The sequence below is a fragment of the Filicampus tigris genome, chromosome 11, assembly GCF_054856515.1.
Source record: "Filicampus tigris isolate MCC_2025a chromosome 11, RoL_Ftig_1.0, whole genome shotgun sequence".
Taxonomy (NCBI): Eukaryota; Metazoa; Chordata; class Actinopteri; order Syngnathiformes; family Syngnathidae; genus Filicampus; species Filicampus tigris.
Window position 1 is genome coordinate 2053977 of NC_141227.1, and position 25386 is coordinate 2079362.

At 39.0% G+C, this 25386-nt stretch overlaps 1 protein-coding gene across 1 annotated transcript in view; it reads right to left on the bottom strand.

The window, feature by feature from the left end:
- Positions 1-871: 871 nt before the first annotated feature.
- fbxw4 (F-box and WD repeat domain containing 4) overlaps positions 872-25386 on the bottom strand; it is an 84943-nt gene continuing 60428 nt past the window's right edge. The window contains exons 7-9 of the mRNA XM_086045557.1: positions 13676-13816; positions 2635-2776; positions 872-1044 (exon numbers count right to left, since the gene is read on the bottom strand). Of these exons, the coding sequence (XP_085901683.1) occupies positions 907-1044; positions 2635-2776; positions 13676-13816 (421 nt within the window). The 3' untranslated portion in view covers positions 872-906. The remainder of the gene's footprint in view (positions 1045-2634; positions 2777-13675; positions 13817-25386) is intronic.

Genomic DNA, 25386 nt, shown 5'->3' on the forward strand with positions numbered 1-25386 from the left:
GTGTCTTTTTTTAATCCAATTCTCCGTCACTTAGCCAATTTAATGCATCAGAATATACACGTGAGGGTGGCGCGAGACCACGGAGGATGTCGTGGAATTTTTTCGAGCCGTAGGTAGGTTAATGGCGGATGCCGTCGATCGCCCGGAGCTCTGATAAGTAACGGCAGTGATATATAGACGATGCGCATGGCCAGTGGAACCAGTCGAACGTGATATGATATAGATGTAGATAATGACAATATAGACGTCTTTGTAACAGAATAGAGGATAGTAATTACCACTTGATTTTTTTTTTAATTAAAATGGTGCTTCTCTTGCACTGACACATTCTTTTTACATCATTGATTGAAACAGTAAATAATAATTAAATTCTGCCTGTGTGAAAGCCACATTTCTAAACTCTTTAATCCTTTTGGAATTATGTTTCTGTCTGCTACAGGGGTTGATATATTAATCATTTTGTAAGTGTTGAATTTCTGGGAAATCATCAGGTTTTCAACGGTAATTCCAAAGGCGACCTTAGGTTTTGGGGAGCTGTTGAGACAGGCACTTTAGTCCTTAATGGGTTAATAGTGTTTTGGCAGAGACAGTATGATGCTGGAGTGGATTATTTTAGGCCCTGTCTACACGTAGCCGGAGTTTTTGAAAACGCCGGATATAAGCCTGCGGTTAGGTGGAGCTATACGGTTGTTAAAAAACCCCGGCTACGTGTAGACAAGGCCTTAGTTTCCACTGATCGACAAAGGGGAATCCAACCTGTCAATGACTGGATTGTGTTAACAAGGCCTAACCAACCAAACTCTATTCACATAATGGTCATTAAGATATAATTACTTGCATGTAGCAATACAAAACAATAGTCAAGAACACATTCAAGCTTTAAAATAAACACTTTTATTTTATGTGTCATCTGATGGTGATGTTGAGGTTGTGTCTGAAGTCTAATGAGTGGAGTGCAGTTGCCAGGGCTGCATAAAGGTGAGAGCTGCTGAAACGCAGGCAGTACACTGGGCTGCTCACCAGGTCGGAGCTCAACTGGAAAAACTGCATGATAAACAAAAACAGATTTTACATGCATGCATTCATGCATGACATACAGTTGTACTATTTGATGCAATGTCTATTATGTTACAAGGCTCGTAAAAGTTTTTTTTTTCTTTGCAGAGCAGATTTGTTAATCAATGACTATTTGAGGAGCAAATTTCTAATATTAGCAATTTTTTTGATGGTTAATAACAACCGCTCCATGAGTCGTCACCTTTCCGCGGTGGAGGGGTTTGCGTGTCCCAATGATCCTAGAAGCTAATTTGTCTGGGGCTTTATGCCCCTGGCAGGGTCAACCATGGCAAACAGGTCCTAGGTGGAGGCCAGACCAATCACGGCTCAAATGACGTAAGTAGTGAAGTACTATGGCGCATTTTGAAGCGAGTTTGAAGCGGGTTTGAATACTAAATTAGCCAGCTAATGATCCTTAAAAAGCCTCTGCGTTAGCATCTCTCCCACCATCTTTCCTTTTTTTTGGGGGGGGGGGGGGGGGGGGGCTTAACGGGGCGGGGGGGGGGGGTGATAATTTTTATGAATAAGGGCGGGGGGTCGCGGCCAGAAGGGTACCCAGGTCAAGGGTGGAGGGTCGTGGACGGCAAAAAAGGGTCAAGTGCCCAGCTCTGTATGTATGTATGTATATATACACACACACACATATATATATATATATATATATATATATATATATATATATATATATATATATATATATATACTGTATATACTGTATATATACTGCCTCATAAAAGTAATTCATTAGTCAGCAAAGTAATTGTTTTCTATCTACGTTCTATTTATAGTTTAAAATGTTTATGATCGCTGAATGAAGAATAAAACTAATATATTTACTCCCACACTGCTGTTAAGTGCAAAACTAAGACACAAACTTAAATGTAAAAAGAAAGAATAGGTTGTGCTCTCTGTATTTGTATATTATTGCACAGTAAACTAAGCCTTATCTGACTTTTAAACATTCAGAAATAACAAACATGTTACGACGTGCTTACACTGCGATATGATGTTCACAGGTTGTTCGATAATTACGGAAAATGGTTGTTTACATGCATCCAGATCTAGTGTCACTAAAAGTAACTGAGTTTCCTACAAGCCCATACGAGTGTAACGCTATGCTGGAAACACGTGTGTGCACGAGCAAGCGGGGGAGCAAGCGGGGGAACATGCGGGCGGTCATGTGTGTTCATGCTTGTGCGAAGGTAAGCAATCATGTGCTGATTTAAGTCACATGTACGCTTTGTCATACACGTATTTTCTCCTTGTATTCTCTGTAACTAGGAAATCATTTTTCTTCACGACACTCTCACTCATGGTTTGGCTTACTCATTCAAATCATATCTAAAAAGCACCATGACGCAAAAATCTTTTAATTTGCCATAATTCTAAATTGCTTTTTACTTTAGGTTTGTTCCCGCCTCCACCATGAATGTGTTGAGCAAGATTCTGGACACGTATGCATGATTTCCCTAAAAAAATACAGACAATCCATAACAGTCGGCAGCTCTGAATACCTAATAATTTATAATTCAATGGGAAATTCTGCATTATCTTACAATATATAAAGCATGATCACACCTGTAAGCATTCAGTCCGTCTTTTGTCCCAGAGTCGAACAACACCATAGTAGGAGGAGCCGCTGGCTATCATGTGATTTCCGTCTGTTTGCATGCAGTATAGGGCACTGTCATGAGGTTCCTCCCACTCCATTACATTCTTCCTGTTGGTAAGAATAGCCAGTTTGGGTTACAACGATGACAAAAATCTGCTTACATTCATGTGAAGTACTTTACTTTATTCATAACAAAGATAATAAAAGTATCTTTCTATATGTAGAATAAGGCTTCCAGAGCTCCGACAAATTTGAGATTTCCAAATTCCCTCCTTTTTCCAGAATCCAATTTCCAGGCATCTCGGTAAAAAAATTAAAATCATTTGTGGTATTTCAGTAAATAGATGTGTATCATTCTGATTCCTTCCCATTATGAGTTCTGTCAATGATGATACAAGATTGGATATGTCATGATACTGTGACTTAGGGCTGTTCGATTTTGCCTAACAAGAAAATCCTGATTATTTTCTCTCAAACAAGATTTTACGATTACGATTTCTTTGTAAAATAAAAAATAATGAAAAATGAAGTATTTTGAATGTCTTTTATTCAAACTTAATTTTTCTTCATTTCAAGCAGTAAATTCAGTCAATTTAACTTAATACACACAGAACAATCCATTGGGATTAACAGAATTTTACTTACACAATCGATTTCAGATCTGTTCTTAATTAAACCAATAATGACAGAAGAAAGTGCATATACTATCTGAAACGAAATCATCAACATGAGAGAAGGTAGTCAGTCAAGTCTGTCAACCAAACTGTCTGTCAGCAAGTCATTTTGCCAACCAGCTAGTGACTAGCCTTTCGCCTTACTCCCTGGTCTTACTTAAACATAAATCAATGATTATTGCAAAACTGTCACTCAATAATACAATGCACTGTCAAGCTTAAGTACGGACGCATAGTCCGGCTGGTCCAGAGGTCCGTGGTAGAGGAGGAAAAAAGGGACGCCTTTCAGACGTTGAGTAACTTGCTCACGGGTTGTATTGTACATGCGGGGCACACACTACACTACAGATCTATATTTGCCAGATTTATTAACTAAACGCTCACTTGCCTGTGCAAATAGCAGAATCGCCGGTAGCCATGGATGTTGTTGTTGTTGTTTTCCGACTGAGCGCTCGTGGGAGGAAGCGGAAATGCAGAAGAAACTACGGTGGCTTAGGTACACCAAAAAATAACAAAATCGAACGTGCCGATTTGAACGTTTTTAAAATCGTTTTACCCAGAAAATTCGGTTACGGACAAAATGGCTTAATCGAGCAGCTCTACTGTGACTGGGTTTGGTCTTTCATTCCTTGATTTTGATAGTCGCTTTGTTCTTTATTTGGCAACAAAGGGTGTTTTCTGTATGTAAGGTTGAGTAACTCACTTACACATTGTCAGAACGTTTTGCCTTCCATGGCCTGCACTGTTTTACTCTGAATGTTTGCATATAAAGATTTTTACTTTAGCCATTTTTGTCTCCTGTCTGCTTTTGGGTCCAATTCCTACTCCATACGTAACTGTATGTGTATACGTCCAGGTTAATGCCCAACAAGGTGTACAATTATCAGGAATTACTGAATGGTGTGGAGGCGTGAACCGACACACAATGGAGGATGGTTGCATCCGTGAAGTTCATTCATCCCTGATAACATCATGTGCATCTTGAAGGGCATTAACCTGCCCTAACCTAACTAACCCTAACCCTAACAAAAACAATTGATAATTTCATAGGTTTTATAGTAAAAATATTACGTTTTTACAAAAGCAATTTCTTCCTTAGCAACACCTGAGGGCTTTATTGTGAAGAGTCATTCCAACCCCATAACTCTCTAAGGGAATATAAATGTTTAATCAATACTCAAGAAAATAGATTTCCAGTACAATGTTATACAAACAGCCACAGGTGTGTGGTTAAAATCCATTTTTATTATTACACATATACTGTATACAGTATCTTGAATTGTGACTGTTGATGCATGCTCTACGATTGGCAACGCTGTACTCTCTCTGTTGGTCTTTATTGGCTGTACACTGCCATGCATTTCTTTGCAGGGCATGATAAAAAACATCAACGGGGAAGTGTTCAATACTTGTTAGGTTTTGTGCCAGGAAGTGTCTCTACGTTTTAATGGCCCATTTTGTTGTTTTTTCCCACGCTGATTTCATTCTTCTCATCTGCAAGTTGACTTAACTCTTGAGGATTAAACTGTTTGTGTCGCATCTGTCTGTCCATTTTCCCCTCAGCAGCATCCTAGTTATCAAAGGCGTTGTAATCACCAAATAAAGTAGATGATTAAACTGCTCATTATTGTTTTAAATTCACTACTGTCTCTCTGTTTACTTAAAAGAAGAACTGGCTGTGTCAGTTTCCTCTTTGCTCATATAATCTAAGTGCTAAGGGTGTTGTGCATGAATTTGGAACAATGCAATGACTTCTTGACAGGGCCTACATGAGACGTTGTAAATGATCTGATAATGTAGGCTGACGTTGTTTTCTGAGCCAATCAGAATCGAGTATTAACCAACCTGCTTACTTCCAAGCGCCTTACAAAAAACAGTGCTATATTTATAAACTTAACCTATTTACTATTGTTTGTTTAGAAAATAGAGCTGTTGTAACAGTCTTGAAAACTGGAATATGTTTTCATACAATACTTTCAGACATTTCCGCACCTGAAAATTTCTGAAATCAAATTCTATACTTTTCCATACTTGTGTAGGAGTCCCGTGCTTGTGTGCAATGAAAACATCACGGAGACATTAGATCACAGGCAAAACCAATTTCCTCATCAAATGATAACGTGTCTAAGTAGTAGAGTATGCTCTCTGTGTGACTGCATACACTCCCTACAATATCTAGGAATGCTTCAAATAAGATGACATGACGGACTCCCTCCTAGAATTCCTCCCAAACCTATTTACCGGTAAGAGCATCAGTTAGTTCCTGCACAGTTTGTGATGGCAGTGATGACACAATACATGATTTAACATACTTTAGGTGAGTGATTAGATTCAGATCTGGGGAAGGTGTGGGCCAGTCAATCGCTTCAATGCATCATCATCCAGGGAATGCTGCTCCAGCCACACAAAGCATCCTGGACCTCATATACTGTATGTGCTGCTTATGAAACTTGAAAAGCGGCTTTTTATCCAGTGGAGCTGAGAGGAGGAGTTTTGCCCAGCTTGCTTCCAGACACATCCACAAGCATTTACTTGGTTTCATATTTGACTTGACAGGCACAGGACCTAACTATTTGTATACAAGCAATTTAAAAGAACATTTTTCAGTGGACGTCACTTTAAGCAGTTTTTGAGTAACATACTGACAATGATCTGAAAATACCACCTTCTCCAAACATAAGCAGGGTTGGACTGTGGTTAGGAGAAAGGAGAACATTTTAGGAGCAAGTTGTCTATCAAGAGGCATTGATCCTCCATTAGTGCAGCCTCATCAATAAGAGATTAAGAAACGCCAGGAACACAACTGGAAGACATTTATGCATGCAAGAACACACACAAGCACACACTGAGTGATAAATCACAGTGGGCAATAATATAAGATGTGGCACCTGTAAATATTCTGTGGGTGTTAGACCTCGATCAGTACACAGACTGGGCCAATGCATAATTCAGTGTATTGCTAATTAACAAAAAACAGTTTCAAATGTCATAGCTATTCATTTATAAAAAATGGTTATGCTGTAAGACCTACTTCATCTGCTACCCATCAACACTGGAGAATCACTTGTTCCCAGTTTTGGGCTCCCTGAGAGTGTTCAAGATTGCTATTCAACAAATAATCAAGGTAATTTATTTTGTGATGAAATATATTTCCATTTGATCAATCCCTGAAATAATTTGAATGTAAGAACAGTGTAATGATTTAAGATTTACTTACTGATCAATATTTTTACACTGTGGGAATAGATAAAGTACTGTATATATATATATATATATATATATATATATATATATATATATATATATATATATATATATATATATATATATATATATATATATTCAATTTTAGCTTTATCCTCCAAGCTGACCCTGGGAGCCTCTTGATGCTGGTTAAGATGGACTCTATTAATTATTGATATCTAAAAGGGACCCCCTCTTGAAACTTTCACCCCAGCCCATCCTTTTTGTAAATCCCGAGTGATCTGCCAATCAGATCATATTAATTTTACTTGACTGAACCCCACTACCCCAAAATATAGCAACAAAACTACAAAGCTACCATTCCAAGTGAATGCCACTCGTCCCAATTAATTTACAGAATTTGAAGCCTGTGGCCCATTCTCTGTGTGTAAATAGGCTACCCCAGTCCTGTCCTTTGTCAGATTGTCTAGTATTCTGTAAGGTCTTGAACCAGCCCATGTTTTCAAGCTTCACCTTTACCTTTATTTCATGCTACAGAGAGTCCATTCTTGTTTGTTTCTTGGCATCCCAAGTAAGTTTTTCCCTTGCGTTTATGTTGCGATCTTTTGTTGCTACTTTTATTCACCAGCTTTGATGAGATTCTTACTTCTCTTGTATTGTTGTTCCAGCTTTTCTGCTATTTTTTCTTGATACATTTATAACACTGTTGACTACTCAATAAATATTTGAAATCATTGGTTCCTTTATCTCAGGCTTTTAGGTTGTCATTTACCTGACACATTTCAGCGGTGGTCTTTCGCCTTCTTCAGAGTGTCACATGATGGCGTGTAACTCATTTTTATCGAGTTCAATTTTAAACGTGTGAATTTGGGCTTTTTGGTCCTATTTTGCATCCTTGTCATGATCACTGCACATACATGAAGTCAAAATGGAAGGAAGTATGGTTAGTTGCCAATAATGTAGCCTCTTCTGGTAAGACTTTCTACGTGATATTAGAGTCTGTCTGTGGGATTTTGGGGGTATTCATTTAAAAAAAAAAAAGATGTGTGAGGTCAGAGGTCACTAATGTTGTTGGACCTGAGACAGGGCTTCCGGACTCACCATCTTTGTTTTGGTTCTGGACTTCTGTCCAAGTTCCTCCAAAACAAAATCATACAAGCATGCATGTACGGTCCTTGCTTTGTGCACTTCTGGTTATTCTGGAATAGAAGATAGCCTTCTCCAAACTGTTTCCACAAATTTACGAGCATACAATAAAGCAGAAGGACTTGCTCTGATGAAAATTGAATCATAAGGGGGAAATAAAGGGTCTATCCCAATTCTAGATTGATTAACACATTGATTATGAAGTGTACCTGGATACTCTTGACTATATAGTGTGTGTTAATATAAATTGTCAAGACAGAAAACAAAAATACCATCTCCAAAAAGCATGCATAGGTGATATGGTGGTGTTTTTGGTGCTAATCCTAAATTCCGCTCTTAATACGGTTTGAAATGACATGAAAACAAATTACATGGTACCTTCTCAAAACCTCAGCCCCTTCTTGGCTGATCAAAGGGAACAGCCTATGGAAACACTTATTATTTCATGTTTCAATGCAGCACGAACAATTAGGTCTATAGAGTGCCTTCCCAACCATTAACACTAGGAGGACGAGAGCAGTCATTTTGACTGTTTTCAAACTTTGATGTGTTATTACTCTGCGCATATAGCTATAAGATGCCACTGACCTTTCCTAATTCTGTATATATTTCATTACCATGGTGCAATTTTATGGCATTAAACAATATAAAAATAGTTACGAGTCATTATTCGTTTAACTACCGAGTCCCAGTCAATTTGACAGTTCTAATTACTCTTACGCACGTTGCACTGGGACAGCACCGCCGGGTTTCTATAGGAACCAGTGGTTACATTGAGAAACGCTGCTGGTCACCATGATCGATAGAGGAAAAAAAAAATCTTATAGAGTAGATGAGGCGCTTCATCTGCTTCAAAATATTGATGAGTCTGAGGATGAAACACACAGCGAGTCCGAGTAAAAAAGTCCTCCTGCCCCAGCCAAGAGGAGCCGTGTCGCGTGTGGTCAAATAGGCTGTTAGATGTGATAGTCATTACGTTGTGGGTAGTGCATGCCAGACAGTCAAATTAAATAAAATAATAAGCTTATGTGGAGCTTGTTGATATAATTCCCTCATGGAAAATAAAAAGAGCATTTTACACAAGTTTTACTAAGGGGCCGTCCAGGCGAACCAAAAAGTGTGCCCTTTGGTTGATCTCATTGCAATCATGATGCAACCATGTTCACATGCATAGGGGAAAAGGCTGCTATTGTGGAATACTTCAACAATCATGAGTTCTAATGAAAAGTAAGACTTGGTGCTATCATATCCTACATCCAGATTTAAAAAAAACGCAGAAAAATCAAAGAAGGTGACGCGATATGACGTGCGCTCTGACGCACAGCCCGGATGTCGCTGCTGGCGGCTTTGAAATTGTGTGTTACGCAAGTTACGCATGGTGTTTGTTTTTGTTCAAAAGTTTCCATGGGTTTTTTTTTTGGAAGAATTTCATTGGCCATTGAATGCGTCAATCACCATCTTAGCATGTTTGGTTGTGACTGCAAACATAACTGATGAATCATCCCTTTGCAGGGGTGGTACTATTTACGCATGGAATATGTTCATTGGCTATTGTTGAACTCTGACATGGGATAAACTTGTTTATTGGATCAAGTAAGCAATCAATCAAACTAAGGTCCAGCCTATGTTTTGAAAGCTCGTGTGTCTAAATCCGTCGAAGGTAACTCAATCTACGATGGAAAATATGTACATGTAATATGTATATGTATCAGATAGCAACCTATAATGGTTGCAGCAGCTAATAACGTGGCTTTATGGATGTCAGGCTTGTTGTGGACTAACTATATTACTGAAATACTTTTACTGGACCCTTGTCGACGTAATATGATCATTGATGATGGATTATGAAATTGTGTCGGACATTTGAGGATGAAATGGTGATTTGCACATTTTTTGTGTGTTAGCATTGTTTTGACTTAAATGCTCGCCGAGCTCTGCAGATATGATTGTATCTTATAATGTTTGGTATCATTCGAATCTGCGAAAACTCAGTTTTCTAACCATGTACAACATGCCCAGGAATGCTTTGAAGTTATTCAGTATGTAGTGAATGTCCCGCGTGCACGACCCCCAAAACCACCCGTGGGTGGTTGAATGGCAACCGGTTATTAAATATAAACAGGCTATAGCCTCGCTCCCTATTCTGGCTAATGCACTCTTTCCACCCTCACTTATGGATTCGGCCTTCAAGTTATGGTTTAGAAATGGTCTGAAACAGATGAAGGATCTGTTCAAGGAGGGAATGTTTCTCTCGTTTAAACAGCCTGCCAGTGATTATTTTATTCCACGCTCTCATTCATTTAGATATTGGCAGGTGCGCGCCTTGCAGAGGTGGGCAGTCCGTCCCGGGGACACTCCGGCCCGGCCGGATGCCCATTTTTGGGGCGGGGGTGGGGGCTGAGAAATTTTTAAAAAGGGCTGGACTAAGCATGGCCGGAAGTGGATTTTACCCCGGCCCACTAATCGGCCCTCATGCGTGTGATATGGTCGCGAGGCGGCCAAATTTAATTTCAGCCTACTCGGTGAAAGGCTTCTTTTTAGGCTTCTTTATACTCCCGCATTGGCGCGAGCGACAACTGCCGCATTGATTCACATGACCGACGCGTTGTGCTGTTGGGGACAAGTCTGCAACGCATGGCACGCACACATCAGGAATTGTTGCTGCTCTGATCGGTCCATTGTGTCACATGTTGCGATGACATACAGTTTCCCACCACGCAGCTCGTTGCTGCTGCAAAGCAACCTAGTTTGGCAGCGGCATGGGTGTTATGTCACGTATGTGTGTGCTAATTTTTATGAATAAGGGCGGGGGTGTCGCGGCCGGATCGGCAAAAAAGGGTCAAGTGCCCAGCTCTGGCGCCTTGGTACGGAAGCATTTTCCTTCTTTTCCATTACCACCGACGAATGACCAAGGTTATTATCGCAAACGAAAACGAACAAAATAACAAAAACTAAAATTAAAAAAACATTTTCGTTTCTGAAAAAAAACTACAAACGAAAATGTTTTTTGAAAAACGATAACTAACTAAAACGACGTTGTCTGCTCACAAGACTAACTAAAACGAACGATAATCGCAGCAAAAATACCATTCGTTTTCGTGTTTGTAAGGTTTTTAGATCATTTAAAATGTAAAACACGGCGCTGCCGGTTTTACGACTGTCAAGTCCGACAAAAGCAGACAGGAAAAAATGTGAATCCCAAAAACGCAGAATGAGACAAAAGCGTCAAACAGAAATATCTTTAATTACAAAATCCAAAAATGACCAACAAAATATGAACAAAGGACGCTGGCGAAAACAAGGCCAGGGAACATCAAATAGGGAACACAAATCGCTCGCACAAGGCAAGGAAATATTGACAACCGAAAAACAAAACGAGAAAAACTTTATATAACAAAACCTTATCGGAAAAATCGAGGACAAGATACGAGAACGTGACGTCTAGAAAACAGAGCTTGGGCTAAGAAGCGATCAAGGTCAATAATCCGACAAGATGTGGTGGTGAACAGTGTCCTTTTAAACCTAGCTGATTATGATACCCCACAGGTGCGCAGCTGAAGGGAATGCCCCCCACTCCAGCTGGGCTGCAACCAGCACACAGAGATAGAGAGAGAGAGAGAGAGAGAGACAGAGCGCGCCTAGAGCAAAACATGAAAACGACATTTGGACAGCACCTCGACATCTGAAGTGATGTAACGTGTTTACAATTAGGTCTGATGGGTATAAAACAAAATTATAATGGCGAAAATTGGGAGAAAACGACAGAGCCCCATTTGGGATTATTTTGGTTATGATTGTGTCTCGGACAAAAGCAAATGCATTGTCACGGAGACGGGTTTCGTGCGGCATATTGCTCCAGGGGGAAAAATCTCTCTCTCTCCCTCTCCTATTCAATTGCCAGGTTTTTATGTTATGTTTTATATTGCTTGTTTCATCTGCATTCTCACTTTAGAAGCAGCATTAATGCACTGCACTTTTCTTGGCCTTATTGCACTTAAGTTTAAGTGGACTGTTATGTTTTATTTGTTGATGGTTATTCATACATTGTTAGCAAGTTAATACATTTTTCAAATGTTATCTTTATTTGAATAAATAACACTTGTTACTGTAAAAAAAAAAAGCCGCACCTGACAAATACATCAAATTCTAAAAAACTAAAACAAAAACTAATAAAAACTAAACTAAAACTAAGTATTTCCCCCAAAACTAAAACTAATAAAAACTAACAAATCTATTCTAAAAACAAATTAAAACTAACTGAATTGGAAATAAAAAGTCAAAATGAAATAAAAACTAAACTAGTTTGAGTTTCCCCAGTCTAGCTAATGTCCCTGCCCAAGACGGCCGCCGCACTGGGGAGACCTCGGGGTGAGTATCCCCAGTCCAGCAAATGTCCCTGCCCAAGATGGCCGCCGCACTGGGGAGACCAAGGGGCAATAACACTGGTCCACTGGAAATGAATGGTGAATTTTTGTCGGGTTTTTAAGTGTGAATGAGTTGAATGTGTGGAAATTAGAAATTTTGGGGGTGTTGAAAAGCTGAATGTAAGATGAATGAGTTGAATGACTTGAATTTGTGGAAATTGGAATGGTGTAAATGTGAAAAGGTAACTCTGCCAATGGAAATGAATGGTGAATAGTTGAATTTTTGTGGGTTTTTTAAGGGTGAATGACTTGAATGTGTGGGAAGTAGGAATTTTGGGGGTGTTGAAAAGTTGAATGTGAGCCGAATGAGTTGAATGACTTGAATTTGTGGAAATTGGAAAGGTGTAAATGTGAAAGGTTTAATGTGCCAATGGAAATGAATGGTGAATAGTTGAATTTTTGTGTGTTTTTTTTAAGGGTGAATGAGTTGAATGTGTGGGAAATAGGAATTTGGGGTGTGTTGAAAAGCTTGACCAATATGAGTCGGATGAGAGGAATGTTGTGAATTTCAAATTGGAATAATGTAAATGTGAATTGTTGAATATGGCAATGGGAATGAATGGTGGAATTTTGTGGGTTTTGTTACGGGTGAATAAGTTGAATTTTTGGGAAGTAGGTATTGTAGGTGTGTTGAAAAGCTTTTCCAATGTGAGTTGAATGAGTTGAATCTTGTGAATTTGAAATTGCAATGGTGAAAAATGGGGAAATGTTGAAAGTGCCATTGGAAATGAATGGGTTTTTTGGGGGTGAAAAATTGTAAATATTGGGGAAACGGTAAATTTGGGGAACGTAAAAAAATACTATCCCGGAAGGCATTCGCCTTCACACAATTATTTTAGTCAATGACGTAATTGCTAGAGCGCACCAGAGCGCATTCCGTCAAATTGACGGGTCTCGTACTTCTTGTAGTGTCAAAATCCTGGTACTCTTAGTGTTAAGTGTGAAATTAAGTGAGGCATATTAACATAAAACCCACACCAGGTAAATTATCAGCCAATCACTTGGCAACTACGCTGACCAAACATCTAGAGCAAAAGAACCACTTTCATCAGCTGGAGAACTATCACGCCAAAGCCAAAAGTGTTTGCAGATATCAGAACTGGCTAACAGTGTTACCAGGATTAGCTGGGCTTGGCTGGGCTGGGATTTGGTTGTGTTTGGGGTAGGGTTGTCAAAAAAATCGATAGCTCAATATTAATCGATATTAAATCTAGTATCTATTAAAGATATTCAATTGCTTTGGTATATAATGAAAATGGGCTTGCCAGTGGCACAGCAATATGTGGGCGGAGATGAGGCTAGCCTCACCAACTGAGACAGAGTTACCCGAAAACAAACCAATTCCACCACGGCAAGAAATATTCTGTATAAATACAGTACGTCTAATATTATTGATCCCTGGGCTATTTTGGCAAGCATGCCACAGTCATGTTTTTAAAGTCACATGGGAACTGTCTGGAATCATGAAAAGGCACAATATGCCCCCTTTAAGACATAGTTAATAGTTAACATAGTGTAGAAATGTTTTTATTTCGCAAAAAAGACAAATTTGCACTCACTGCGGTCTTAGGCGAAGGTCCCAGAGTCTAATAAATGTGTCATAGCCACAGGTGTAGAGGTGAAAAGGTGTCTCAAACACCATATCCAACACACCAGCCCCTCGACGGAACTCTGAACCCAGACTGCAGACACACTCCAACCTGGAGACAAGGAAATGATTACAAAATTAAATTGAGAGTTAAATACTTACAAACGACTGGTTGTGACCTGGTTCAATTTGCTAACCAGTAAATGGTCATGGGCAGGGGGAATGAATGAGCAGCGTCCCCCAGCCAAATGCACCCTTGGAGCTGGAAAGCTGAAGCAATAAAGAAATAAGCTACAATGTACATGTGGACAAAATGGTTGATAACCATCTGTTAATTAAAGAATAACACAAAGTGGTCTTAGAATTTACCTGAATCTGACAAAATAATGATGAAAACATGTAATGAAAATTAACCAGTGAAAATCAGACATAGCTTTTGAATTGCGGTTTAATAGAATTATTATTATTAAAAAAAACTTATCAAAGATACCTGGACAAAAATGACAGTACCCCTAGAATAGATTGAAAATAATTTGACTTATAGGACTTGTTTAACCAATGTGTATACTCTAATTAGCATCACAGGTGTCTTGAAACTGTTGGCCTATTTAATCCATTAAAGCCTAAAACACCTGGCTAAACATCTCTCGAAAACCTAAGGTCGACTTTGGAATCACCCTCGAAAACCTGAAGTTTTCCCGGAAATTCAGCACCTGCAATAATTGATAATAATTGTAATTGATATCTCAGCCCCTGTAGCAGACAGCTACATAATTCCAAAGGAATTTTAAAACTTAGAAATGTGGATTTCAAACAGGCCTGAATTTATTCATCTTTACTGTTTCAATTGGCTATGTAAAAAGAACTTTATTTTATTTTTTTATCAGTGCAAGAAAAGCACTATTTTTAATTTTAAAAAATGGAGTGGTAATTAACTTCCTCTATTCTGTTACAAAGATGTCGATATCCTCATTGTGTAAAAACACATATCTTAACCATAAATGATGTTCGAATTGTTCAAAGTCCACAAGCGCATCGTATTTTTCACTGTCGTCACTTATTTCAGAGCTCCCGCGTCCGCCAATACTGCCGTAAAAATTCCAGAGGGTTGCACGGTATACCGGTACCAGTATAGTACCACAATACTACAGTCTTTAAAATGGTACTATACCTGCATTTAAAAACAAACGGTACTTTTATTTCATTTTATTGAATGTGATTGAATTGGTAAATTGGAGCCTGTCGCTTTAAATTAAGCTCAGCAAGGCCAGCGAGTGTGACGTAGTTGCCCATGCGCCTCTGCCTCCTTACATGCTCACAGGCTAAGAGAGAAAGTGAAGTTGCGCAGACAAAGCAGGTGGAAGACAACAAGGAACAGAGATAACAGCTACAGAAAAGCCCGTACTCGATAAAACGGGGAAGTACTTTCACACCGTACTTCGGGTACAAACCGAATGACAATGGCGAACCACTGAACACAGAAGCACCGCAGTGCAAGCGGAGCTATACAAAGTCTGCCTCGCGAAGGGAGGCAACATGTCAAATTTGTCCAAACGTTTGAAGGACAACCATGCGAATTTGTTCCGCGACGTCTGTCAAGAAAGACAGGTGATAATGTTGTTCACCAGTTCACGACACTATAATGTCAATAACATTAGTATAAAGCTCCTCCCAGCCCAGTCGTAAACTTTCAGTAGCCGACATACAGAGCGCTAAAACATGTCCAGTGGGTGAAATTAAGCTGTTTTATTCTCCAAATGTGATTGATTTTTGTATTTGTTTAGTAATTTATGAAGACCAGTGGTCTTACAAAAAAAAAAGTAAAGTCCATCATATCTTTCTTGTGTAGAAGCTTTCAATAAAATATGGTGAAGAGACACAATGTGATTTTTTTTTTTTATTGAAAATCAATTTTGACAGACCAACATATGAAAAAGTAATTGTAACAAATGCCAATTTTATATTACTGTATTGTCTGGTAAAAAAATCTACTACTATCTATCTACTCGCCAGTTGTTGGGTACTCCAAAAAGACACTTTCAACGCCTGAACATGTCCATGGTTAATAAATACATATAATACATTTTTTTAAAACGTAATTACATTCTTAAAATATTTAAATAACAAAATAAGGCATAAACATTATATAAATTAAATATTATATTGAAACATGTTTTTGTGAAACATTTTATTAGCTCACAATATCTAATCTTAGCCTAGATGATAAAATGAGCCTCAATCTATTTTTCTAGTTATGGGCATTAAATGTTTCATGTATAGTGTCAAAACACAAACTCTGTGAATAATAAGAACAAGTAAAATAAAGCAATGATATTCAAGTTAAAATTATCATGTTAATTGAAATACTGTACCTCCTCCCTCCACCAACAACAGAAGTCTATCACTCACAGAAATGATTAACAGTAGAGTTAAGTTTTATGCATTTACATCTATTAGATTTTATTTAAAAACAGATATTTTAAATTTAATATCTGCGTTATTTAATCAATTTTCAAATGTATTACATTTAATCAATTAATACTTACTAGTATCGTTTAAATAATCAAAGTTTTAAAACAAACACGATTATGTTATTTAAAATTTAAGTGATTGGTTTTCATAGACGTTATGAGAAGTGAAAGAACCGGAACCGGAAACGATGCTCTACACTTGCCGCCATCAGGCCCTTGTGGGTATATGCAGTTGTCCATGTGATGGCAAGTAATCTGAGGCATCCTATGTATAATTACTCCAAAATGTGTCCTATTTGTGCGCTTTATTTCACATCGTGTCAATATCAATTTATTTATGATCAAATCTTTGCAGTTTGACATTATTTTAGGCAGTTTTATCTTGATCATGTCGCGTGAGCGCCGGCCCCTGCTAGGCGCTAGTATCATAGTTAAGATTATACAATCTCGCCGGCACCCGCTAGCATCATAGCTAACAAGTTAGCCATTTCACAATACGGCGCCCGCTAGCTCATGGCTAACATGAATGATTGATTTTCACATACTAAAACTGAGCTGTTCAACGGGAATCAACTAAGTAAGTGTACAAGAATCAATTTGAGTAAAAAATCTGAGCTGTAATAGGGTTAGCTCGTGTTACTTGAATGACTGCTTTATAGAGTACTATATTTAAATAATCACTTTGATTACAAAACTGAATGTTAGATGCCTCTTTTATTCTCACTTCTATTCTTTTTCCGCCAGATACCTAACTCTTGGAGTATTTTTCTCATTCTCCTCACATACAGTTTTCTCACCTCCATGTGGCAACATAGATGTTGTAAGTATAAGTTAAAAGATGTACACATCAAAATGTAGCACAGTTCAAATGTAGTTCATATTAATTCACAATTCATGTAATGTTTAAATGGTTCACAGTATGTTGCTTAATTGTTTAGAGTAAGCATGTTAAAGGCATAAGTTATTTGATTTACAACTCAGGCTGACAATGTCTGATCTCGGACAAGGTTGGAAATGTACATTTTTCAGGTATTGTTGTACATTATGCACTTTGAAAAGGAGGTGGATTTTTTAGTGCCTTTTTTTGGAACATCATGTAAGATGTTAAACTAAACTAAACTAAACTCAATCTGAAAGGCAGCTTGTTTTACAAATAACCTAATTTATTTGTTATTCTTTGTCTTCGTCCACAGGTGTAAATGTGGTCTTGCAAATTGTGTGACCGTTTATTATCAACCAGGTACGAGTTATTAAAACATTTTAGGCTGAGGCATTTCCACCGTTGCCTGACAGGCCAATATCCATGCGTATATCTAGGCTATCCTTGCACATTCACAAGCTGGAAGAAACTTTTGAGTCACACATATCGAACACACAGTAAGTTAGAAACAGCAGGTGCTCAGTCCAATACGTTCTCATGTCAGACATGTGGTAGGTAATGTACTTTCAACAGAGAAGGAGTACTTTAGCCATATTAATCAACACCTAAGGCAGTATGAAAATGTAACTTGTATGTTTGAGGTATGTACGTATTAGTCAAACATATATAGTACATTTAACTCACATAAAAATCGTAAACATAATCCACATAGTTTAAAGGATTTTAAAGCAGGTGTAGTTAGTCAGTGTTCAGTCTAGTCCATTAGATGAGGAGCCCACTTGTCCCCATTTACTGTGGACATAGAATTGGCTCTTCAAAAAAAGACTTTCTTCCAAGTCACTGAGCCATTCAGACTTCAGTACAGAGACAGAGAAATAGATGATCAGTTCATGAACCTCTTAACTTCAGAACTTGAAGATAAAGCTACTGTGAAAGTTGTGTACATACCTTCTGAGCCAACCAGCTCTAATACACTTACAAGAGACGCCAGCTCCACAATCCCAAATTCTCTTTCTAATGCCAGCACCACAATCTCAGGTACTCCTTCCAGTGTCAGCACCCATCACATGAAGCAAATAAATCAGATGACCAAAGCAGCAATGATACCATCATCTTGTCATCGACTGAGACCGGGTCGTGTTCTTGGCTCAAAGTCTTTGTTATTCCTCACTTCTCATACTGTGCAGAGATGATGCTCCACACCGGATCTAATGAGTTCAATGCACATGGAACTTTGCTGTCTCTTACCCCAAAAGCACGTTCTGATATTCTTGAAGGCCTAGCTGAAGGAATCATTAAGTATACAGCATATACCAAAAATGAACAGTTAGAAGAAGTGGCCGAGGCTCTTATACAGGCCCACCCATGTTTACTGGAGAAAAGATGATGAACTTCAGATCAAAGCTCAGGTATGTTTTTTTTTTAATTTTTTTTATTTAATGGTTTCTATTTTGTTCCAATCCTAAGCACTAAGTCTTTTGCTATGCCACATTAGTGCCGGCACAATGTTGTGCAACATATTAAAGTCATTCAAACAGATTCATAGACTTGCATTTAATGTAAAAATAAAATTATTATATTCTCAGCCGAGCTGGACATCCTGAGGTTGCAGTCAATTCTCTTAAGAATAAAAGGAAAGGCCAGGACAAACCAGCGGCCAACATCAAGAAGCCCAGGAAGGCAGAAGTTAATTTCTGTCCAAATGCACCCAGAGGTGAAACAAAAGAGAGTATGGAGGCGGAAAGAGTTTACTGACAGAAGTAAAAAAGAAGAACAAAGATGAGGCTATGATCAAGAAGAAGATGCAGCACACCTTCTCAATCAGAAGGCAGGAGGTTCTCAAGGAGCCAGAAATTCCAGAATTCCAAAAGAGATGGCCAGCACTCTTTGATGTCAGTGAGGTAAGTGTGAATCTGAAGAGTAGTAACTTTGTCTATTTTACTACTTTATGAACTTCTTTATGAACTGCTAAAGTCAGTGTCCTGTCTGTGTCTGGAGTTTATGCGACTAACCACTGTACCTCTCACCTCTAAATTCTTTGGAGAACTGGATCGTCAGACTGATGGCCTGATCAGGACTTTTAATGCCAGAGGTGGAGCTGCTGGAAGAATGATTGGCGCCATAATGGCCCAGATAGATAATGTACGTTATATATGTGTTATTATTTTTAAATCTGATAAGCATATGGTTTGTGTGACTCAGCTGCATGGGGAATCTCATATGCTAAGTTTCAAATATTTTTCTGGCACTCTCAAAATTACTGTTGTTCACTAAATGATCTTAGACCTGTGTGAGCTGTACCTGAGTGGTGTAAAACAAGATGACGGGGTGTTCAATATGGAAATGTTAGTGACTTGGTTTGCCTCACCACCAGTTTGTTAGTCTGTCTCTGACACTGACAAGCATGGAATCATGTAATGTTTTTTTTTTTTTTTTTCCAGAATGAAGACATCAACGTGAGGCGTGATTGTGTGCTGAGGTGTCTGAGATAGTGTTGGGTCGTTCGCGAACGATTCGTTCAGAAAGAACGAATATTTTCAGTGAACGTGAGTGAATGGATCACTTCTTGAAGTGATTCGTTCTTTTCTCAGTTCATTTGAGCTCAGCCACGCGCATGTCTGCAGGTTTGCAGCAGCTGGGAGATGACTTTGTTGTGGACATGCGACAACTGTATTTGAAAACATTTATTACAATACACATGTGTGCACTTTAGTATTGTGATACTCTCTGTCGACTGCAACTATAATGTGGTGAGATCATCATAATGTTGGTTTGCCATTAAATTGTACTTTTATTTAAAATCTTGTTTGGTGCTCGAGTGTTTTATTAATTCTTGTTTTTGTTTCAGCGCAACAGAACGTTTAACCAGAAATGTAGTCATCCACTTCATTTGACAAGCCTGCACTTCGTAACGCGTGAAAACAAAAATACACCGGGCGTGTGACGGCCGTGTGTTATGCCCTCCCTGATGAAACAAATGTTTGTATATGTAGGCATAGTGTCTACTGCGATTATTGTTGTTGTTAGTATTTATCACCGTTATTATAACCATGATTATAATGGTTATGATAATGGTTTTAAATATTTGAGTGTTTTTTTTGTGTGTTTTTTTTTTTTTAAAGTCCGGTGCGTTATCACCAAACACGAATACGACTATTGCCTGACGTGATTACAGTACATCAATGCAAACGCATAGGTTTTTGTTAGCAACGATAATCCAAAATGCACCAATTATAATAAGTAGAACATCAGGTGTGGCCAATTTATATATATATATATATATATATATATATATATATATATATATATATATATATATATATATATATATATATATATATATATATATACGCGCGGGGGGGGGGCTAATGCGGGTCTGAATGATTCGGTGAACGATTCTTTTGAACGATTCTTTTTGATGAACTGATTCTAATGATTCAGTTCACTTAAAATAACTGTTATGCCCATCACTAGTCTGAGCATCTAGTCTGAGAGATTTTCAGAACAATGTGACATGAAACAAACCCGTTGCCAAATCCAGTCATTGTAATATATAGAAATATCAAACAAGCATATGAGCAAATACCTATCAAACACATTTCAACCACTTAAAACATCCAGGATATTGCCTAACTAGTGAGGTGACCATGAATCTTCTGGCGCTGTTTCAGGATTTTTTTTTTTCCATTTTAGTGCATGGCGTTCATTTTCTTAAAGCCAACTAAAGCCAACAAAAGAACTTTTGAATCACACTGATGAAACATCAAATGACGACTGTGCATGTTACTCAGCAGGTTATTTGTAGGTTACAAAGGAGCTAAGTGGGTTTGATGACGTAAGAAAATGATTTTCCCTGGTGATGGGGCATGTTGAGTGTGAATCTCAATTCACTAGCGTCCCCCTCTTCTATAGATAATGAGAGCGACCCAGTAACAAGGGAAGTGAGATGAACCCTAAAACCAGCCCCCACAGAATGCCGTGCGGCATGGTTTTGATTTTTGAAGTTGACAGCAGAGGACAGTTTCACTTCTCAATTGGCTGGGCACTCAATGTGTAGTGTAGGGCAGGGGTCCCCAACCACCGGGCCGCGGACCAATGTCTAATTGTGAACATAAAAATACATTTGTAATCCATAAATGCTTTACATTTCATGCTAATGTACATTTTCTTTGTATAGAAATGGAAGATTCTATGTCAAGATTTTGCTATATTTTTCGATATAATTACTTCAAACAGAGACTGAGGTCTTAACAATAATGCCTGAAATTCATATTGTGGTATTGACTGAATCTTTTGGTCCTAAAAGTAATGTTGAGTATAAAAATGATAATGAGAGCATTTGTGATTGGGACAAAACAACTACCGGTACATATAAATAATCCAAAAATTAAAACTTTTTTCAATAAACCCTCTTTCATTAAACGGAGTTATTCTTAATGCTGCCACTTCAACGGAGGTAGTTGTAGTGCAGGAAGCACAGCTTTTCTGCATTTTTCCTTTGAGGGAGTTGCGCCTATCCTCATAAATCTGGCCAATAATGCTGAACACACTCACTCGCCACAAACCAAGGTGGACAGCAGACGTACTCCCCGGCCAAGGCTGACAGTTCAATGAAGCGACAACTGTTAATCTTTCACCACTCCAGTGGGTTCCTTTTTTTTTTTAAATTTCCCATCACTGGTACTGCTCCAGCTCTTCAAGGAACTCCTCAGGTGCCTTGTCTCAACTTGTTGAAGCAAGCCCGGTGTCATAAAGATTGTCTATTAAGATGGGATTCTGGATCTCATCCACCCTTGTTTTTTTGGGGGGAGGTCTACCTTGCCATCACCATCACCACTTCCCGATGGTGTAGTCTTGACCTCTTTGCCGAGGCAGCTTTAGCTTTCACCAACGTCTCTGGCGAGAAGAGCCATGCCAGTACCACCTCTCTATTCACCACATGGGAGAATCTTTCTTCCAGACTCTCCAGAATGGTCTTTCGCATTGTTTTTTCGCACATTTCCTCTATCTGCATTTTCATAAAGAATAACATATTGATGTAAAAATGTGTCAGGTTATTGCATGGCAGATGTGCCCGCCTTTATGTTTCATGGTAATCGGCTGAGTAGTTTTTTCTATCAAGATGTGAAACAAACAAACAAACAAAGAAACAAGCAAACAGCATCAAAACAATACTTTTCACCCTCACGCAGAGGAAAAAGTTTTGAACATGCCTGGTTAACAAAAGAATGCTCACATAAAACAACTACGGTCTGCTACAGACCATGGACAAATCATCTAACATTTTATACTAACTGTAAAAGCAGCAGCCGCAGTAGTAACTGCAAGATTCGTTTTTGAGTCATGCCGTAAAATAAAGATACAAATAAAAACATCCCAAAGTCACGCTTTGCTTAGTGAACACGAATGGGACACCGTGTACAAATGAGTGAGAGTAAGTAACTGCCGATGTGATAGATAAAGTATGTTTTTCTAGCTTGATGTGGTGTGACCTGTGTGAATGTGTGTGACACTTCAACACAGTGTAGCACCATGCTCTTGTGATCACAGTTCTGTACAGCTTGCTGCAGGTCTCTTGATTATTGGAGAATAACCTGCACTCAGCAGTGCGTATTATTGCATTATAACTGTCTCTTTGTTGCTATTTAATACCCTTCGTGACCGTGACTGTGTGTGACTTTCACACATTTGATACCTGCCCCGTAGCAACCATTTAAAGGAGTCTGCTAGCCTTGGTGACCGAGCAGCCCTGTAAAGCAACTCACCTCCCCTCCTTGCCCTGAAGCTCAAACCAGAGGGTCTGTCTGGTAATCCCTCGGCTTTACCCCAGGGTGCCACCTTATTGGACTAGGACCATCTCCACAGGGCGCCTTATTGGGTGAGAGCATTCTCATTGCCCGGGTCTCATGGCAAAGTCTTAGCCAATGGGGAGCCCTTGATTTGGCTGAGTTGGAGCCTGAGTGGGGTAGTGACCCCTCATTTTCTCTTAAACACTAAAACCAAGCGGTTTAGCACAGCACCACACACCACCCCCGAAAAACAAATCACTAAGTGAAAGAGTTACGAACATGTTAATTCATAAGCAAATAATGACTTGGTGTCCAAGAACTTCCACCCTAACGACAGAGGGACTATGTAGTCAAACTAAGTGAATCTTGAAACATCCATTTAATTTCTGAACCGCTTAACAGCGCACAATTATTCTACTCTTCAGAACTGTTACACAATGAGCAAACATAAGGCCAGGTTACTAACAAACAGTATATCGTCGCTGTCCTGTGAAAAACACTTATCTCCAATTTTGGAAACTTTTTTAAATTTTCACATTATTGAGATATTTGTAACGCGGAAACAGCATTCATGTAAAAATAAGGAAATTAAAAAAATGACGAAATACACATTTGCACAGGAAACAATTTAGTTTCAATGTTATAAGATAAGATGTGTAAAAATCATTGTAAACACGTCATTTCATCCACATTGGTAATTTATTGTATATACTTACAGGATTGAGAAATGACTTTTGCCGAGCAGTAGTGCAATGCTTCGATTGGTCTTTTTGAGACAACCAATGGTTACTGTTGTCTGTAAACATAAATAATCCCCATAAAACTAGTGATCCGCTCACGGCTCAACCAAAGTTTCGCGGCGGAAGGTAGAAGGTGGACGATACACCTACACACATGCTCACTGATTCTGCTCCCAGCCCCCGACTCGCTCATTCAATCACATGTCTAAGGTTGTACTGTAGAATCAATCTTCTTCATTGAGACAATGAACAGTTACTGTCATGCGTAAAACATGCCAAAAAAAAAAAAAACATCAACCTATTTCTCAACAAACATTGGACACTGGAACACGCCTCGCTAACTCATCCAATCACAAATCAAACAGCAGTCGCGTTAGATTTCTGATTGACAGTCAGTGGGAGTGGACAGATAAGATGGTGGCCCCCATGTCTGTTTTTGGCTCACAATACTTTCACCTAACTAGGAACCAGTGATTTTGCATCAGTAAACATCGAGGTTCTATCTGTTAGGAGTAGGACCAACAAATTGAGTAGTCGACATGCAGGGTTGTGCAGAGGAGGGGGTAAGGCGTCACTGTCCCTAGGCATCCACCACAATGTGCCCACTAAGCTGTGCGTGTGAGCAATTGCGCACTGCTCTCACCCTGTCAGCGCACAGCAAATGTGTGCAGCGCATAAAAAAATCTATTCAAAGCTGAGCTGCATTTGCATTTTGTATTTTAAGTTTGTCCTCAGATAAAGAAATTAAAAGGTTTATTTGGCACATGGTAGTCAGTATATGAAAGAAATGAGCAACAAAAACACTGCTGTGTAATCATTGTCACATACAAACATTGCTCTCTGCCGAAGCCACCCATACGAGCAGACGCAGCATTGTCAAGCGCCCGTGCTGTCCACTCGTCATCTCACCAATCCCCTCATAACCAACCAGGGGAAGGAGCCTTGGTGTTTTGTATGTCTCTGCACAATTGAACTACATTACCGTCATCAATGCGCGATGTAAAGGATTACACTTTGGCTGGCTCAGTGAAACGTTATTACAAACTTCCATAAACTTATATTGATTTCTGGACAAGTCAATTATGGCCGATTCACAACATAAAACATGGCATAAATCCTTAACCAATTCTTACAAACTAGGGCTAATTTTATTCATGTCACAAATCTCTATTCAATGATATGCTCTATGTATAGGTGGTTTGACTTCTTTTTAATATGCCTACAGGCGTAGATAGAGCAATCCGACGCCTAACCCCCTGTGACATCGGGCCGACTGTCAGCATGTCGCACTAGAAAAAATGACCGCAATGACAGACAGCGACACTGATCATTAAGTACCTCCTGCGCATGCATGAGATGTAATACCTCTCCATACCATCGATTGTCGAGCTCTTGGCGGGGGCGGAATATAAAAACGTAAACAATGCATTCTGATATATTTTTTGCGAATGATGAACTCCCGCGCGAAATGTGGAGGCTGATGATGTACGAAATTCTCAAGGCTTTTTCCATTGCTTAGTGTTTATCCGCATTCGTTACTTCCTGTTCTTACCCCATACGCTGATTCGCTAGCTAACAGCCAATCAGGGTGACCAAAATGCCCCGGCATTTGACGCCAATTCAATATGCTGAAACAGCCACCAGACGCTTCCCGACAGGATCCAAGGTTACGACAGCGTTGGCTACATCAATCATACCGACGCTTCCCGACATCGGATTGGTCTATCTAGTGCTTAACGCTTTATGACCTCAGGTTTTGGACAGGTGTGATAATAGTTTGGCCGCCGTGTGCGTGTCTGATA